The sequence below is a fragment of the Salminus brasiliensis genome, chromosome 10 (genome assembly GCF_030463535.1).
Source record: "Salminus brasiliensis chromosome 10, fSalBra1.hap2, whole genome shotgun sequence".
Lineage (NCBI taxonomy): Eukaryota > Metazoa > Chordata > Actinopteri > Characiformes > Bryconidae > Salminus > Salminus brasiliensis.
The window spans coordinates 14,799,136-14,817,542 of record NC_132887.1 but is presented as its reverse complement, the minus strand read 5'-3'; the positions used below and the strand labels follow the sequence as shown (position 1 = coordinate 14,817,542).

The following is an 18,407-nucleotide window of genomic DNA, read 5'->3' as shown; positions in this document are numbered from 1 at the left end:
GAAAAACGAAGAAACTCTGGGCTTTTTCATCATTTGACTGACATAAGCCAATTAAATGTAAATGTCATAAATAATTAGTAGAGGAGTGGCTGTCATTCAGGATTTGTTTTCATTGACCTGGCAACCACACTTTGTCTTTTTAAAGTATAATGTACAAATGAGTGAAGTCAAACAAATGATCTTTTAAAGATAATTGGTTGACTAATGAAATGACTATATCTTCTGACAAAATGTAGTAATAATATTAAAATATTATAATATACAATTATTACTACATTACCAACTCATAAAATTAATTTTAGGTACTGTACCACTTTTACTGAACAGGATCAAAAAAGTGGGACACTATTTAAAGCATTTGAGGTACAGTATGTACATTAAATACAGGATCTAATATGTATCTATATAGTTATCAATATTATTTATTGTTTTATGGTTGTGTGTGCTGACCTAAAAAAGAAACCTGCAGGTGCAGAAACTGAATGTTTTATACTAATGAGCTGTTGTGTGGAATTGTTGCATAGACGCAATTTAACGTTTACATTCAGGATTCCTAAAAACCAGAACACAGAAAGCAAGAGCATGTATAAAGTCCTTACTGACAATTCTGTTCACTTGATGGCCATCTTGCAACGCCTCTGGGCAGTTAGTTCCAGTCATAACCAGCAAGCTGATTTTAAGCTTTACGAGAATCCCAGTTTATATATCAACCAGTGGCCTGTCTCCTCATTTATAACATCTCTGGCATATAGCTCTTATTAGACTCCTGTTAATTTCCTGTTACTAATTGGGACTCAGACACAGTCATTCATCAAATCTAGCTAGAAAATGTACCTCCTACTACAAAATCATCACCTTTTTGTCGTTTACATATTGTTTACATATTACCACTGTTCTGAACTACTCTGATCACACTTTTATAATAATATTCCTAAACACCATCTTCCTTTTCTTCTTCTCTCTCCTCCATGTCCTGAGGTGCCTCCTGCTGTCTGCTCAATGATAGTTACTTTCTGTTTTCTTTCTCTTTCCCATGTATTGAGATGCTCCGTTCCTACTGTTCAGTGCCAGTGCTAGACTACTACCCTGCACTACCCTGCTGCCTACTGCGTTGTGGTCCTGCTCTGGATCCTCGCCTTGCTTCATTCATGTCACACTACATACTGCATAGCTGTTGATGTGACTGTTTAACATGACATGGACTCTCACATTAACACTGAGCACATGTCCTACATTCACACACATTCTCATAATTTAAGGCTTGCTGTTCTATTAACCATAGCTCTTCCTTATCTCACTCTGACCAGTTATTCTTGTTGTTCTATTGTGTGTTGTGTGTAACAACCAGCGGAGGATGGGTTTCCCTTTTAAGTCTGGGTTCCTCTTAAGATTTCTTCTTCTCGATGTGAAGGAGTTTTCCTTGTCACAGTCACCTTTGGCTTTCTCAAAAGAGGCTTAGACCATGATCTCTGGAAAGCTGTTTTGGGACATTTATTGTGAAAAGCACTACAGAAATAAATTTGAATCTGAATTTATCAGGAAACACTGGTGAAATAAGTATTGTAAATATATTTCTAAAGGTGCTATTGACATAAAATTCTCACTATCAGGAACTACCCATTTAATCCACACAGAAATCAAACCATAGATGTCCATAAATTATATGTAATAATGAAACGACACAGGGAAAAAAATATTGGACACTTTGTACAAAAGCCTTTGTTGGTGATGACAGCTTTAAGACGCCTCTTGTATGGAGAAACTAGTCACATGTATTGCTCAGGTGTGATTTTGGCCCATTCTTCCACACCAACACATTTCAGATCCTGAAGGTTCTGTGGACTCCTTTTATAAACTCTGAGCTTTAGTTTCTTCCATAGATTTTCAATTGGATTCAGGTCAGGTGATTGGCTGAGCTGTTCTAGCAGCTTTACTTTCTTTCTCTGAAACCAATTGAGAGTTTCCTTGTCCACCCTCGTTTCAGCTTCATCATCTTGGCAGGTGGCAGCAATTAGTTTTATCAATGTCTCTGTACATTTGTCCATTCATCCTTCCTTCGTTAAATGAAGCGTGCCAGTGCTGTATGCTGAAAAATAGCCCCACACCAAGATGTTCCCACCTCCAAACTGCACTGTTGGTATGGTGTTTTTGGGGTGATATGCAGTGCCTCCAAACATGGTGTGTATTATGGCATCCAAAGAGTTCAATTTTGGTCTCACCTGACCAGACTATATTCTCCCAGTATTTCACAGGTTTGTCTAAATGTTGTGTTGGACTTTGAACATGTTTTGACATGCTTTTTCTTCAGCAGTGGAGTCGTGCATGGTGACTCTGCATACAGGCCATGGCGGTTGAGTGCATTACTTATTGTTTTCTTTGAAACAATTCTCTCCACAGGTTGTCCTTGTTCTGATCATTCTTTCTCTGTCTGAAATCTTGTGGGGAGTACATGGCCGTTGCAGGTTTATGGTGAAATGATGTTCTTTCCACTTCTGGATTATGGCCCAATTAGTTCCAAATTCTTCTGTAACCAATGTCATCAGCATGTTTTGCAACAATAAGGCTGTAAAGGTCTTGAGAGCTCACCGGTTTTACCCATCATGAGTTTCTTGTGGGGCACCTTTAGTCAACTTAGTCAACTTTTCAATTCAGAACACAGAAGAGCCCACATCCAACAATTTTATTCTTCTGATGCCCAGTTTTGACATCTTTATGGATTTATGTATCAAAAATAGTCATACTTCATTTTTGAGCATTTTTCATAAATATTCAAAAACAGGTTACTGCAAATCCATGGCCTTAGAAATCCTAGGACTTCCATAATTTGCCAACTTTGCCAACCTCCGTAAGTGGCTACTGCACACATTACTTTAAACAGGACATGCTCACATGTCAATGTAATCCTTCATTAAATGCAATGCTCCAAAGATATCCGTTTCATAATTATGTATATCTATTTCCAGGCAGGTGTCATTAGGATCTAACAAGCCAAATTAGGCATGCTTCTTTGGCAAAATCCCACTTCCAAGGAGTCAATATTGAGTCTGCGTTCTAGGTCAAAGCACCCTGTAGAGATGTATTTGTTTGAGGGAATCTGGGTCTGCATCATTTTGTAGATAAGCACTATAATCAAGCAGAATTTCCTCTAGCCAGTGGCTAATTGCTGATACTCCCTGAAACACAGAAAAGGTAACATCAGACAGAATACAAAACTATGCAACAAATTTAATGTGTCTTCAATATATTACTTGCTGTAGGTCTGTCAGTTGCTTCTGCAGTGACATTTTATCATAGTGTTGGCCTACGTCTTGCATGATTAAGTTGCTGTGGATAGGAGTGTCTGCCAACCCCATAAACGTGTGTGTGTGTATACACACACACACACACACACACACACACACACACACACACACACACACACACACACACACACACTTTACCTCATACATGAAACATAAAGCAAACAATCTCATAGTTATGGCAGTGATGTTTACAAATACGGAGACATTTAATCTTAGGTATAAACATCTGTGCTCACATTAGTTGGTTGTAGTGAGATGAGAGCTTCTTGAATGCTGGGAACAGTTACCAAGAGCGCACCCTTCTTTAGAAAAGTTTGGCTGATAAAGTGCCAAGCTCTGTTTAAAACAGGAAAAGAAAGAAATTCAAATCAGTAAAAGCTGAAGATTTACTATGCATTGCCAAATGTTTCACAATTATGCAAAAAAAAATAAAAAATTATTATGACACATTCATTGGTATCAAATCTTTACACTAAATATAATATAAAACTAGATGAACACAAGGAAACAAAACACATACAATAAAATATTTTTTTATTTAATAAGTTTTGCAACACATCTATACAATAAAAATTCCCTCATAAACCTAGGAACTGGTTGTGCCAGTTGTGCTTCTTAGAGATCAGGTTTTAACACTAGAGTAGAAATTATGGTTTACTCTACTTTGGAGAATTCTTTCAATTCAGCCACATTGATGACCTTTAATGGTTTACAGCATTTTAATGGCGCTAAAGTCAGAACTTTGACTGGGCCACTCCCAAACCTTTTTTTTTTTAGCCATTCAGAGATGGGATTGTGCATCGAATCACTGTCTGGCTGCACTACCCAAGTATGGTTGAGCTACAGTTTACAAACTGACCTGTTATGTTTCTCTTTAGCAGTGAAGTGTGTCCTGCAGTTCCTTACAGGTACATCTGGACTCTTGTCACTACCTGGACAAGTTGTCAGTGGAGGATTTTTTGTAGTTTAATTTATCAAAATAAAATATTCAAATAAAATCATCAAAATTTGGAGAACTGGTTGATTGAGTAAGCAAGGAGACAAACATGCCTCTTCTAGTGAGTGAATTCACCTTCTTTAAATTGTACCCATTGAAGGCACATGTTCAGTTGGGCACAAAGCCTGTATAATCTCCATAGAAAATCAATGACAACAGAGCAGCCGCACATGAGCCTAAGATCATGTCTAAGGCCTTGAGGAATGTAAAGTTCACTTAATCAAATATCTTTGGGGTGAGTCGGAGTGGGATCTATGATTCTGGACTACACACCCAACTTCCAGACCTTGCTAATGCTTTTTGGTCTCAATTCAATCAAATTCGCACACGTGTCTACAACCACAGTAAAGCCTTTCCAGAACATATAGCACATCAACTGCACAGCAGCATCCTGAGTTTGTAGCAATGGGCCTATTTGATATTGTTATAATGAATCTGACTGCATTCATTCTGATTCCTTTACCTACTTGAAGGTATATATTTAGAATTACTTATTGTTTTAAATGTGACAAATAATAAACGGTGGAATTCCTCAGAGCTTTAAACGAAATTCTATTTATATTAGTCATGACTATCAATGGCCAATACAAATGAACGCCTGTTTGACCTCAGTACCTGAGACGAGCCTGCAAATAACTTAACAGGACTTACCTTGCTTGGTCTTTGGGCTCCATAAAATACTCAAACACATTATTCATGATCAGCACGTCTGCATTTTGCACTAAGGCAGCCTGAGAGCAGATGTCTGCATGAATCACCTGTGGAAGACACAAAGAAATACACAGAAATAATCAAGGCATGTCAAGGGTAGCAGTGACTGTGACCATGACCAGTAAAACAGTTTGCTACCTGAATTCTGTCACTGAAGCCGTACTTCTCCACAACCATTGTCTGAAGCTTGACAAACTCTTCACTTATTTCTACACCAACAAGCTGTGCTGCTGCACTGTAGAGGTAACCCTATTAAGGAAGATGTAATTAGTTTAGAGTGAATAATGATGTTAAAACAGGTGTTTGTCTACACCCATGCAATCCATGTAGAGATGAATATCAAACAGAAGTTGGTACAGCGTGGGGGGCAACACTGCTGCCCTTCATGTGAGCTGCAGTCGCCCAGTTCTACACCCAACACCCAAACCAGCTGCATTTGTCATTGAAAGAGCATTAGTCCAGTTTAATTAAATTTAGTAAAGGTGCACGTATTTGTCACTGAAAGTGGCATTTGTCACTTTAAAAATTGTGTCCATCGAGTACTTTACCCCATAGAGCACTGATCCTAGCCTGGAACCCACATCCACAACCAGTCTTCCAGCAAGTTCTGGGAGAACGTGATGAAACAAGAACCGGAGCTCCGAGACAGAAAAGGAATGAGAGATGAACTCTGCAAGATATTGCAAACTGAGCCTTAAACATCGCTACGACATTCAACAAATTAAATGCTTTGAGATAATGAATGTCTGTAAATTTACCCAGGGGAGCTGTTCTGTGTGATCCACAGTTAAGGCAGTAGTTGCGACTCATTTTACCCTCCTCACAGAGAGAATCTACCGTTTCCTCATCATACAAAAATGCATCCACATGCACTGTTGGTTTAGAGGTTTGTTGGGTCTGCAACAAAAAGTGGAATACAGGTGCCATGAAAGTTCACATATCATTGTAGGCACAGCACAGCACTGACATGCATATAGCAAGAGAATGAAAACGATTACTTTCTGAATGGCCATGGTCTCTGAAGGAAACACTGCCTCCATGGGAAGACAAGGCCTGAGGTCCTCTGCAATACTTATGAGTATTGCCTTTTGATTGTCAACCAAGAAGTCGTCGAGATCATCTAAAACATATATGACAGAATATGACTAACGCTGTATCCCAACCCTGTAAAAATGCAGCATAGCATGTAGGAATGATTGGCTACAGTATTAGTTAATGGAACATCCAATTTGGCATCTTCTGTCTATTAATAATAAAGGCTAACTTGTAGGAACTAATAATCTCATGATTTAACATTCAAAAGAATTACTTAACAACAGACACTTCAGGATCCAATCTGTACTTCACCTCAGCCGAAGAGAAACATACTAGCTAGTAACTTAAGTTACTTTACTCTCGTATGAGACAGACACATGAGAGAATTACCAGAATTTTTCAACCAATCGATTATTTTAGCGAAGTCTTGTGGATCCGTTCTGCCTAAAGTCTGCAGAATTTCATTCTTGGCCTCTTTAAAGTTCATTTTCTGTCCTAGATTTGAGATTTAAAGGAAACACATGCAGCAGCAGTGGAAGGAACACATGAACCCACTACGTGTTAGCTTAGGGGAGGAGCCAAAATGAGCCCTTATTTCTTAAGGTGGCTCTTTAAATTATCATTCAGTCTTATGAACAACTACATATACAGATTAAATTGAATCATATTCTAATGATAAAAGTACTATATATATTACTATATAATAATGTAAGAAAACATCTGATTTTGTATTTTATTTATTTTATATTTTTTTCTCCAAAGCAAAACCACCTTAAGAACGAGTGTGCGATGAGCGGTTTCGGTATCCTTTGCCACTAATTAGATAAATAAGTTGATTATGAAGAGAAAGGGGCGTAATATTAATCATAGTTCTTGCTTCTTTTTTAGTCGGAATAAGAGTAAAATATTTGAATATTGTTAGCTGAACGTTTGTTTACGCTGTAGTACATTAGCTGGCATGTGTCATACAGTAGCTACTGATTCTGAGTCAGTTATTTTCTCCAGTCAGTACACGAGTGAAGAGAAGACCGATCCCAGATCAGCGTTCAAAACCCCGCGTTTACCTCGGAAGTAGAAAGGTTTTATGGGAGTTTTGTGTGTTAGGTGACGTCTGCCTGCTTTTCTGCCGAAACAGCTGTGTCGAAGGTAAGGTAAGCAAAGCCCTAATGATCTTATTCACATAAACACTCATTTTACTTTTCAACACCACCGTGTTATCGTAGATATCTGTATTTTGTTTGGAGGTGTAAAGGAGATAAGGATCGTCTTCTGTTTTTGGACGGGTCTTGGCGAGTCTAGGCTACAGCTAGTTAACGCTAACCGTTAAGGCTAACGAGCCGTGGAAAATCACATCCATCCGCAAACCCGAGTTAAAACACATGTTTTAATCTGTTTAGTTATTAATTCGCATTGTTTCTCTTTAACTTTAAATGCAGTCTTACGTATAAAAAAAAAACAATTACGTAAATCTGGCGTTAGCCATATGTGTTTCAGTCATCGTTGAACGACGAACAACAACATATTTAGCGAAGACCCGTGATCCTAAATGTAAGAGGGTTAGCTAGCTAGCTATATTTTAAATTAATAAGGGTTGCTAGCTAGCTGTGCTACTAAACATCACACTGACAGACTTCTTAAGTTTTAAGAATCTTAATTATTAATTTAATAATTCCGCCGTCTCGTCAACCTAGCCTTGCTCGCGTAAAAGCTGTTTGTTTGGGGTCCTTTTACTGGAAACCGTGTCTGATTCGTGTTGATTTACAGACAACACAAGGGCAAAAGACCTAGCCAGCTAGGTGTTGGAGGCGCTGGATCCTTTAATTTTGCTGTTTGATTGTTTAATAATAATAATAATAATAATAATAATGGGAACATAAAAGCATAATGCTGCAGGGCATCACTGACTCTCTGAGAGAGAGAATGTAAACTATCCATTCCCGTTTGGAAGTATATGAACCTTTAACGGTTGTCTGTTTTTTTGCATACATCTACCTCATATTTGTATTAAGTTCAAAACTTTAAAAAAAATCATTTGTTTGACTGGGTTCTCTTTATTTAGTTTATTTAGTTTTGAGCAAAATTAATCAACATTAAATATCATAGGATATTGAATATTTTAGGAAAGTGTGTAAACCTTTGCTTTCGGTAACTGGTGTGACCCTCTTTTAGCAGCAGCTTCAGCCAAGCATGTGATCAGTCCTGCAATGGGTTGGAGGAGTTTTGGCCCATTGCAGCTTAAACTCACTGATGATGGTGGGATTCCATACATCGTCTGTTTTGTTTAGGTCCTTCTGAAACATTTACATTCAGTTTAAAACAGATACCATGATATTCCTTGGTAGTATTTGCTGGTGCAATTCGTAGATCTGTCAAGAACAGTAAGCCGTCCTGGACCCTATACAGCAAAACGGCTCCAAAAGATCATGATCCTGCCTCCTCCATGCTGGGACGAGGTTCTTATGTGGAAATGCAGTTTGTCCCTCCCAAACATAACACTTTTCATTTAAACCGAGAAGTACTGTTGTGGATTAATCTGCACAGGACATTCTTTCTGTTGGCTTCTGGCGTATCCATGTGGTTTTGAGCAAATGTTAGGCAGACTGCAGTGCATTTTTTGGACAAGTGGCATAAACCTGTTTGATAAAGACCAGGCTTTGATTGTGAAGAACCACAGTTACGTTCTTGAAACAATGGGAGAGTTTGATCAACTCACACCTTGAGTGGCTTCAATTATGACTTTACATGAACTTCTACTTCTACAAGCTCAAATTTTTCTGACAAAAGAATTATTGTTGGGTGGTTTTGCTCAATAAATAAGTAAATGTAATACTGAAATGTTATTTGTGTAATTTGTTGAATTGGGGTTTTTTGTATCTAGTTTCAGGACAAAGATCAGGGTAAAATGTCTGCATGCATGCAGTGGTATTGTATATTCCTTTGCTTTTGAACTCCAGTTCCTGAGTGATTGACTTTGTAAACACCTTTATGTTTTTGAAGTATTACGTTCATTACTAAAGGATTTACTCCACAGCAGCAGCTTAACCCCATACAAAACATATATAGTAGTACTATAAGTAACTATAAAACAAATAAACACAGTAAAGTAACTTGCCTTTTAGTAGTGTTAGAGTAACTTAAATTACTTCTCATTTATAATAGTGTTGTCAGAATGCTAGGGCTTTTAGCTGTGATAGAATATTTTGAAAAGCCTCACGGTTCATTATCATTTTCAATACCTCTACTGCTAAGTTTAAAGAATTGACTGAATGTACCTACTGCAGTTATTTGAAAACCCAAGCATTAGGGCTTTAAATGTGGCCCAGTTGAAGTTAGCTTAGACTCCAAGTGTTTGTATTTGAAATTTTTAGTATTCACATGTGTAGATCTTTCAGAATTTAACATTCTGATATAAAAATTAGTTTCACTGTTTATGAAGTCTTTGCTTTTTCTTCTTTTTTTGATTAAACATCAGTGTTAAAGTGACTGTGTTTGTCCTAGGACAGAAGGCAACATCACAGTTTATTTGCTGGCTTGATCGGGTCATTTGCACCCACACACATAACAGAAGGTGAACTCTGAACGGGGGAATCCCCCACCTTACCGAAGAGGTTGCATTTATCTAACACGTATGTAAATATGTAAAGTATTATTACTTATTACTTGTAACTATATTCATGTAATAATCATTGCAGAAGATCAACACTGTGTCTTTTGTCATGTTACAGGTCGCCTCTTCTTAAACCGCAAACATGGTGTTAGCCGACTTGGGAAGGAAAATAACCTCGGCGCTGAGATCTCTCAGCAATGCCACCATCATCAACGAGGAGGTAACAACTGTCCAACAGTTATTATATTCCTCTTCTGATATAATCTTTGTCTTAGCAACTTTGACTTCATGAACTTATCATGTAAAATGATCTCCCCCAGGTTTTAAATGCTATGCTTAAAGAAGTATGTGCTGCCTTACTGGAAGCTGATGTCAACATCAAATTGGTGAAGCAGCTGAGGGAGAATGTCAAGTAAGTTAAAGGCCTTTGGCTTTTGTATAATAATGATGACAACTTTCCTTATCAGTGAAAATGCTTAGTCATAATTCCCTGTTCTCAGGGCTGCTATTGATCTTGAGGAGATGGCTTCTGGGCTGAATAAGAGAAGGATGATCCAGCATGCTGTTTTCAAGGAGCTTGTCAAGGTTTGTGTCCTCTTGGAGCATACTAGCCTTTTTTGACAGAACATGACTTAAAAACTCTGTTGTTAAGGATATTGCGTTATATTAAGATTGAAATGGTGTTGCATTATATAAACTATTTATTTAGATGGTCACATGATTGATCTTTGGTGGGGTTTTTTTTGCATGGAAAAAACTATTGATGGAACAGATTGCATTGTATAATACATCCTCATTTGATGCAATTATGATATGTGAACCATACCATATTATCTTTTGAATAGGAGAATACCTAGTTTTTATTTTTATATATAAACATGTTAAATTCTTTTTTTTTTTTTTTATTGCATTTGTTTTATTGTATTTATTAATTTAGGCTGCCCGTTCACAGCTGCATAGCACATATCATATGGATATTGTTAACAGATATTTCATAAGCGTTGATCTTTTATTTCCCGACCTCAATTCTTCTGAATTTGCTAAAACATAATTTCAAAAAATGTCAAAGATTTTGAACAGAAATTATAATTGATTCATTGAGAATTTTGTCAGAAGTCTTCTTTTTAATGTAGCTGTAGTGAAGGTTTTTTTTTCTTGTAGCTGGTAGATCCCGGAGTCAAAGCATGGACACCCACAAAGGGAAAAAACAACATCATCATGTTTGTGGGTCTTCAGGGCAGCGGGAAAACCACTACGTGTTCTAAGGTAAGTCCGTACCATTTGAATACTAAACTCGTACCCGTCCAGTCAAGAAAGCATAAAAATCATTTTCCCAGGTTGGCCGATTGCTTTCTGGGTTCTGTGAGATGTAGAGGTTGCATAGACTAATTGACTAGATGACACAGTGGGTCCATGCATGTGTAGCAAGACAGAACACACTGGAAATTTAGTTTTTTTTTGTTTGTTTGTTTTGTTTTTTAAACGTCCGTTCAGGGATGAAAGAAGACGACACAGCCTTTTTTGTTAAAGATATTCAACCACTATCTGCTGTTTCTGGAGAGAGGTTTAGAGACATAATTCACTTTTATGAGCCAAGCTACACAATCCCATCCAACGCTACCCTTTGGAATAACATCACCTTGCAGTACAGTGCTCTAAAAGTGAATATTTCCCCAGTGACGAAAGGCCACAGTCTGTGTTTGGCTGTTTTCTTAAATATGATTTAACACATTCTTTGCTCTGGTCAATCTGCATTAAACTGCATTAATAGGAAAAAGTAAGAAGAGCACCATTCAGAATTTTTGCTTTTGCTATGGAAATTTCGACTACTCCACTAGTAAATATTACTAGTCATGCAATCTCTAGTGTGATCCAATCTTCATCCATTTTTCCCTCTATTTCTTCAGCTGGCATACTACTACCAAAGAAAAGGATGGAAAACATGTTTGATTTGTGCTGACACTTTCAGAGCAGGTATGATTTATTCCTCCTCCAGCATCTGATGGAACAGCATGTCTGTCTGTCACAAAGCTAAAATGTGTTGTTTATTTTATAAGGTGCCTTTGATCAGCTGAAGCAAAATGCAACAAAAGCCAGAATTCCCTTTTATGGAAGGTAATGTCTAAGACTCTGTTGTTGCACATTTGAGAGCTTTCCAGGGTGGATATTTAGATTTTTAATATTGTGTTTACATATAGTTACACAGAGATGGATCCAGTCATCATAGCTTCTGAGGGAGTGGAAAAATTCAAGTCAGAAAACTTTGAAATCATCATTGTTGACACCAGTGGAAGACATAAGCAAGAAGACTCGCTGTTTGAAGAAATGCTTCAGGTTTCAAATGCTGTGGTAAGTGCACAATGCAGTCCATTGGTGTTAAGACATGATGGTGCCACTAAAGAGTTAATCAGTTCAGAAAGTGTGCAATTATATTTGGTATAATTTGTGCTGTCATTGGTCCTATAGCAACCCGACAACATTGTTTATGTGATGGATGCATCCATCGGTCAGGCTTGTGAGGCACAAGCTAAAGCCTTCAAGGACAAGGTAGATGTGGCCTCTGTCATTATTACCAAGCTGGATGGCCATGCTAAGGGCGGTGGTGCGCTCAGTGCGTAAGTGCAGATTTTACGTTCAAGATGATCCTCTGGCGTTTTGCCTCTTTTGTTTTTAGACAAGGGCCTGTAATTACTAAAAAAAATTATTTGTACAGAGTTGCTGCCACAAAGAGTCCCATCATTTTCATCGGCACAGGAGAACACATTGATGACTTTGAGCCTTTTAAAACTCAGCCCTTCATCAGCAAACTGCTAGGTATGCCCATCCCCACCCAATTTAATCCTGTTTTTATTATCTCTAATAATTCCTAGAAATGATTGAGGTTAAATTGTTTGGCTGTTGAATTTACAGGTATGGGAGACATTGAAGGACTGATAGACAAAGTGAATGAACTTAAGCTTGATGACAACGAGGAGCTGATTGACAAGCTCAAACATGGTAAGAATTAACCTGTGATGCATTCCTTAGAATGTTTTAGCCATAAGAGCTTTTTATATATAGAGGTAGGCATTATGGCAATATGTTGTTGTTGTGATACACATTTAAAAGGCATGTCATATTGCATATTGTTCTCAGGAGTGGTTGAGCTGGGAGTGCTATTTGAGTGAAGCGCAATACAGGACACCCAATCAGAAAATAGCTCATTTGTCTCATTTTTTTTATGTCACAGTTACAAAATATACCTCTTTAATTGTTAATAAGGGATTGGAACATGGTCATGTAAAAATGGAAAAGGTTTTTGGAAGATCGCTTGTTGCAGTGCTTAACACTGAATACCATGTTGTCCACTTCAGGTCAGTTTACCCTCAGGGACATGTATGAGCAGTTCCAGAACATCATGAAAATGGGACCCTTTGGACAGATCATGGTATGGGCAGCTACACTTGAAATAACTGAGATTTTAAGTATGGTTATAAATTGTTTTCTGCTGAGAACCTGTCTAATGACTAATGAGCACATACTTATTGTTCTTTACCTTAGGGTATGATCCCAGGCTTTGGAACAGACTTCATGAGCAAAGGCAATGAACAGGAATCTATGGCCAGGTTAAAGAAACTCATGACAATAATGGACAGCATGAATGACCAAGGTGTGCTAGGCTTCCTGTTTCAAAGGGTTATTCTTATGATTCTTCTAATGCAGTGATTTGTGAAAGTTTTTAGTATGGCAGTTAAATCAACACTTGCTCTATACAGAACTGGACAACAAAGATGGTGCTAAGCTCTTCAGTAAACAGCCAAACCGGGTTCAGAGGGTCGCACGAGGATCTGGAGTAGCCACCAGAGATGTGCAGGAGCTGCTCACACAGTACACAAAATTTGCCCAGATGGTGAAGAAAATGGGTGGCATTAAAGGCTTATTTAAAGGTGGGTTTGTAGAGTACAAATGTAGTCTGTTTAACATGAGTAATTTCACCTGTTTTTATATATATATATATATATATATATATAATGTCTAAAATGCTAACTTGATGTTGGTTTGCTTTGCAGGAGGGGACATGTCAAAGAACGTCAACCCGTCTCAGATGGCCAAGTTGAACCAGCAGATGGCGAAGATGATGGACCCCAGAGTTCTCCACCACATGGGTATGCACCACTCATACCCTCTAAATAAGCAGTCTGTCAAACTTGAGCAGACTTCAATTTATTTAATTTGTTTTTCCATTTTTGGTCATGTTTATTTATTTCTGTTGATGCAGGTGGAATGGCTGGGCTGCAGTCAATGATGCGGCAGTTTCAGCAAGGGGCTGCTGGCAACATGAAAGGAATGATGGGATTTAACAACATGTGAACTTCAGAGCCTTAAATAAAAGATGGAAAACACAACCTGATGGTTTTTTAAGAAGCAAAACTGGGTTGGAGAAGTTTTTTTTTTCTTTTTTTTTTTTTTTCTTCAAAAAATAGTAATTAATTAAACTATGTAAGATATTCAAAGGCTTATTTATTTATTAAGCCTGTTTTTTCTGAAGAAGCCTTGGCTAAACTGTTTTACTGGAAGGTTTGATCAATGAGAAGCATGTAGTTTTGAACATGTTAAGCTACATTTAAAGCCAACAGGCTGTGTTGCTCTAATCAGGTTTTTCTGATTTATTTGTTTTTTTGTTTGTTTTATTTCTTTCTCTGCCAGATCAAATGAGTGTGTTCAGAAACTGATAGCATGCATTTGTGTGCTGAAATGGTTGTGTTGGTATATGAATCTGGTCTAAATTTTAATTGGATGTAGTTACATGAGTCATTTTTAGACTTTGCGAAATAATGAAATGTTTACAGGAGAGTACTACGGTTGTGTGAACAGGCATTGGTGATTACCCCACAGACTGACAGACACCCACACACATGTTCATTGCCAGCCACTGGCTTAGTTTCTTTTACCATGTATGAACCAAATTTAAGAAATGCAGATTCTGTGATTTATTTTTCCCCTCAATTGTGATTGAGATGCTTACAGTTGGAATAACTTGGCGATCATGGTTTATTGTGAGTGTGTCCTTTTCTCTGGCTTTGCCATAGATAAGCTTTGGCTTTGTATCTGAGACAAAAATACAGTAGTGGCAATATTTTGTCATAACATTATAATAAATTTATATAGCAACATTTTAACAATTGTTGTTCATTTATGCTTGTATTAATGCACCATATCAGGTTTCTCAAAACATTTCAGTGGTGTAAGATAAATGGGTTGTGTGGACAGGTCAAAGTAGTAAGAACTGTTGACTGTTAGATGCGTTAGTAGTATTTTTATCAGAGCAAACAAAAAAAGCTATTTTTGCTTTTACTCCCCTTATGTCAAATGCCATCTGTATTTTGGTCAAACAAGCAGAGAAAACCTTAAGACAGAGTGTGCATGTTTAAGGAGCAAGGGTGGGTAAATGGATCAGATATTGAAATATCAGTACTTCTGATCTTTGTTTTGTTTTATTACCCTTACAATAAAATATGACCACAAACTCTAAACTGAATGAAGAATAGCACATAAATATAGGATTTTAAAAGGAGCAATATTATCAGGACTAATGTGCATCAAAATAAAAGTCAGGGGAAATGCATACACCAAATAATTGTATAAAAGTATTAGGATACCCATTATTGTGAAATCTTTCCTAAATCAAAAATATTTTTAAAATGATCCTGCTTGTGTTAGTGTAACAGTTTCTGCTGTCCAGTGAAGGCTTTCTAATAGATTTCAGAACATCAAGAGCATTAGTGAGGTCAGGATGTTGGCTAATCACTACCCAAACTCATCCCAAACGCATTGGAGCACCGTCATTCCACAGAACACAGTTCTACTGCTCAATGCTAGGGGGGGGGGGTTCATACCCCTCTAGCCCACACTTGGTATTAGCCATGGAGTCAATAGGTTCATGTTTATCTGCTTTTGACAGCCTGATTCTATTGAAAGTTCTTCTGCACAGGGTCTAGACAAGATTTGTGTGTTTCTGCCAGCAATGAGTGCAATTTTAAGTAGCTGAAGCATTTAGAGGGATTGTCTACATACATAAATACATCTGATATCTCTCAGTTGAACACAAAACTGATTCCACCATGTCTTTAACAAAAATGAAGCCAAAATTGAAAAGATGTGTGAAAAACAGCCCATGAATCAATAGCTTGTAGAGTCACCTTTAGCACCAATAAGTTAATGGTTGATGGACTAATGGTTTTCTGTATTAGTCTGTCTCTCTCGTAATTCCAGAGGAAATTAGGCCCACTCATCTTTACAATGTTCAGTTCATTGAGGTTTGTGTGCATTCATGTATGCACTGCTCTTAGAAGGTCCCGCCCCAGCATTTTTAAAATTGCGTTTAGGTCTGGGCTGACTGAGCCACTGCAACAGCTTGACTCTTTCCACCATTCTGTTGTAGATTTGCTGGCGTGCTTGGAATCATTGTCCTGTTGCATCACCCAATTTTGGCCAAGCTTTAGTTGTTGGATAGATGGCCTGACATTGGAGTCTAGAATATGTTGGTATACAGCAGAGTTCATGTTTGACAGTTGGTACAACAAAATCACAGTATCATAATGCTAGATTTGAAACCACTCAATTTAAAAAGAAAATAGTTTTGCTCTGTTTAACTAGAAACTAGCCTTTTTGATTAAACCAAAACTAGTCTTTGATAGAACTAGAACCTTCCTCAATTTAAAAACAGGAAAAAGCCAGCTGGCTCAATTATTGACTGGAACCCAATTAATAAACCTTGGTTTGTTAATGCTTAGGTTTGACCAAAATACACAAACAAGTAGATTTGTATAATTTCACCACTTTATTATACATAACTGGTTAAAAGCTATATAATCAATTGTTCATGAGATTTCTTTAAAAGGAACAAAATGATCAATGTTGGTGTGCTTTGTGTGATCTTTATATTCAGAATTTATAATCAAAATCTCCCAGTCAGCAAAATGTAGCACTAAAATAAGTAATCAATGGGCATGGCCCATATACTGCAGAGTATATTTAAAAGGTGGTCATGTCAGTTATGACCTGGCCCAGATGTGGCACTGAGATGTCAGACCTTAAAAGCCATGACTGCTAACCAACAAATAAAATGACCCATCACAACCACTTAAAATCTACATTTTTATTTATGCTGAAACCAACAAAAACACATTAGTCCTAAACACAGCATCATTAATTCAAGGAAACAATCTGTGCACAACCTCAAACCATTACCCCAACAATTTCATATGCTAGTCATCTAATTTTAGGACCTTCTAAGGACAAGATTTTCTTGCCCAGATGGATAAAACCACAGAATAAAGGGTGGTACAGAGGGTGTACATGACTGTGGCGACAAGACAACCGTATTTACCATGTGAGACATTAAGACAGGAATTTGGATTCTGCCTTTAACCAATCTGTGCAGTCAACACATACACCAGTGAAACACAGTGGACAGTGAGCACACATGCCCGAGGCGGTGGGCAGCAGAGAGGGTAAATGGCCTTGCTCAACAGCCCAACAGTGGCAGCCTGCCTAGCACAGGTATCAAACCCACAACCCTGTCATCAATAACCGCTGAGCCACCACTGACATATGGGGCTTGGTAGCGGGCATGTGTAACATTACTTACTCTTCATTCGCCTCCTTCTTCCACCATCCTGGTCCATAGCCATCTGTAACCACAGTTTCATTATGGATTTAGTGTCATTCTCTAATGCATTTGATTAGACAATGCTCTTTGGGCAGCAGCTAGTGAACATTGAGAACAAATAAATAAATAAATAAATAACTAATGTGTTGCTACAATAGAAAACTCAGGAGTCCTGAATAACCAAGCTCATTTGACCGCAGTGTAAGACTGCACAATAACTAGCCAACTTCAATTCAAAATGTTAGCCAAGAGCTAGTGTAATTCACTACTGCTGAGTCTGTACCATACTGAGTGAGGTTAATAAACTTGGCGTGATCAATTTAGCAATTATCCACATTTTTAAAAGACAGCAAGCTGCTAAGGTCAGTTAGAAAGTACTAGCAAAATTGCTTAACTGTATAAAGGTGTGACTGCTACTCTAAATTGCATTTTATTTTCTTTGATTAGACAGTAGCATTTGCACATCTGGTATCTGAAGAGAACAGCCATGAAGAACTGGCAATACAAGGATAATGTAAACCTTGAGCTAACAGCCCATTTCAAGCATTGTGCCATTATAGTTATTAGATAGTTACAAATGTAAAGTTTCCTCCTGGGACCTTTATTTTAGACAGTGTTAGTAGACCAAAATCACACACCTATAATAAAGTAAATCTACATACACATGCCCATCCAAGTATTTTACTTAACTTATTAAAGTTCTCTCCCATTAATCTAATTAGAGCTAGCTGGCTGCTTGTTCAATTAACAAAATCATGAATTTCCTTTCATGAAGTTGAGCAGACCACTAAATGGCAGTTTCCTCCCTAGCCCAGCCCAGGCACAGAACACCTGCCCAGCAGCCAACTCACACTCACAGATGTGAGCCAGAATCAACCCAAACCTAACATTTAACAACATGCTAACTGAGGCCTGCAGAGCCTGAGAGGTGGCTCCAGAGTTCACAGCAACCTCATTCACAGTCCAACCTTAGCAAATTTGCTGGTAGATCCACTCCTGGGAAGATTGGCAACTGCCATGAATGTTTTCCAATGGTGGATAAGCTCTCTCACTGTAGAATGGTGGATTTCAGATCGTTTGGAAATGATCTTCTGACCCTTCCCA

General features: G+C 37.8%; 2 protein-coding genes across 5 annotated transcripts; one reads left to right on the top strand and one right to left on the bottom strand.

Annotated features, from left to right (window-relative positions):
• Positions 1-1,495: 1,495 nt before the first annotated feature.
• LOC140564753 (uncharacterized) lies at positions 1,496-6,600 on the bottom strand. Its single transcript, XM_072690385.1, has 8 exons — positions 6,436-6,600; positions 6,009-6,130; positions 5,769-5,907; positions 5,559-5,680; positions 5,149-5,259; positions 4,951-5,057; positions 3,539-3,638; positions 1,496-3,173 (listed from the first exon to the last, which is right to left on the bottom strand). Exons 1-8 carry the CDS (start codon positions 6,530-6,532, stop codon positions 3,057-3,059), a joined length of 915 nt encoding a protein of 304 aa, XP_072546486.1. The 5' UTR covers positions 6,533-6,600; the 3' UTR covers positions 1,496-3,056.
• Positions 6,601-7,113: 513 nt separating this feature from the next.
• Positions 7,114-14,814, top strand: srp54 (signal recognition particle 54). Of its 4 annotated transcripts, none has more exons than XM_072689410.1 (17): positions 7,114-7,191; positions 9,549-9,671; positions 9,771-9,872; positions 9,973-10,064; positions 10,153-10,237; positions 10,814-10,918; positions 11,560-11,626; positions 11,710-11,767; positions 11,851-12,001; positions 12,119-12,267; positions 12,366-12,466; positions 12,563-12,649; positions 13,006-13,079; positions 13,193-13,301; positions 13,408-13,578; positions 13,702-13,797; positions 13,911-14,814. In XM_072689410.1, exons 3-17 carry the CDS (start codon positions 9,795-9,797, stop codon positions 14,000-14,002), a joined length of 1,515 nt encoding a protein of 504 aa, XP_072545511.1. In that variant the 5' UTR covers positions 7,114-7,191; positions 9,549-9,671; positions 9,771-9,794; the 3' UTR covers positions 14,003-14,814. The 4 variants fall into 4 exon arrangements, with proteins under 4 accessions (XP_072545511.1, XP_072545508.1, XP_072545509.1 ...); XM_072689407.1 differs by having other exon boundaries at positions 7,130-7,196; positions 9,544-9,671; XM_072689408.1 differs by having other exon boundaries at positions 7,135-7,196.
• The last annotated feature ends 3,593 nt before the right edge of the window (positions 14,815-18,407 follow it).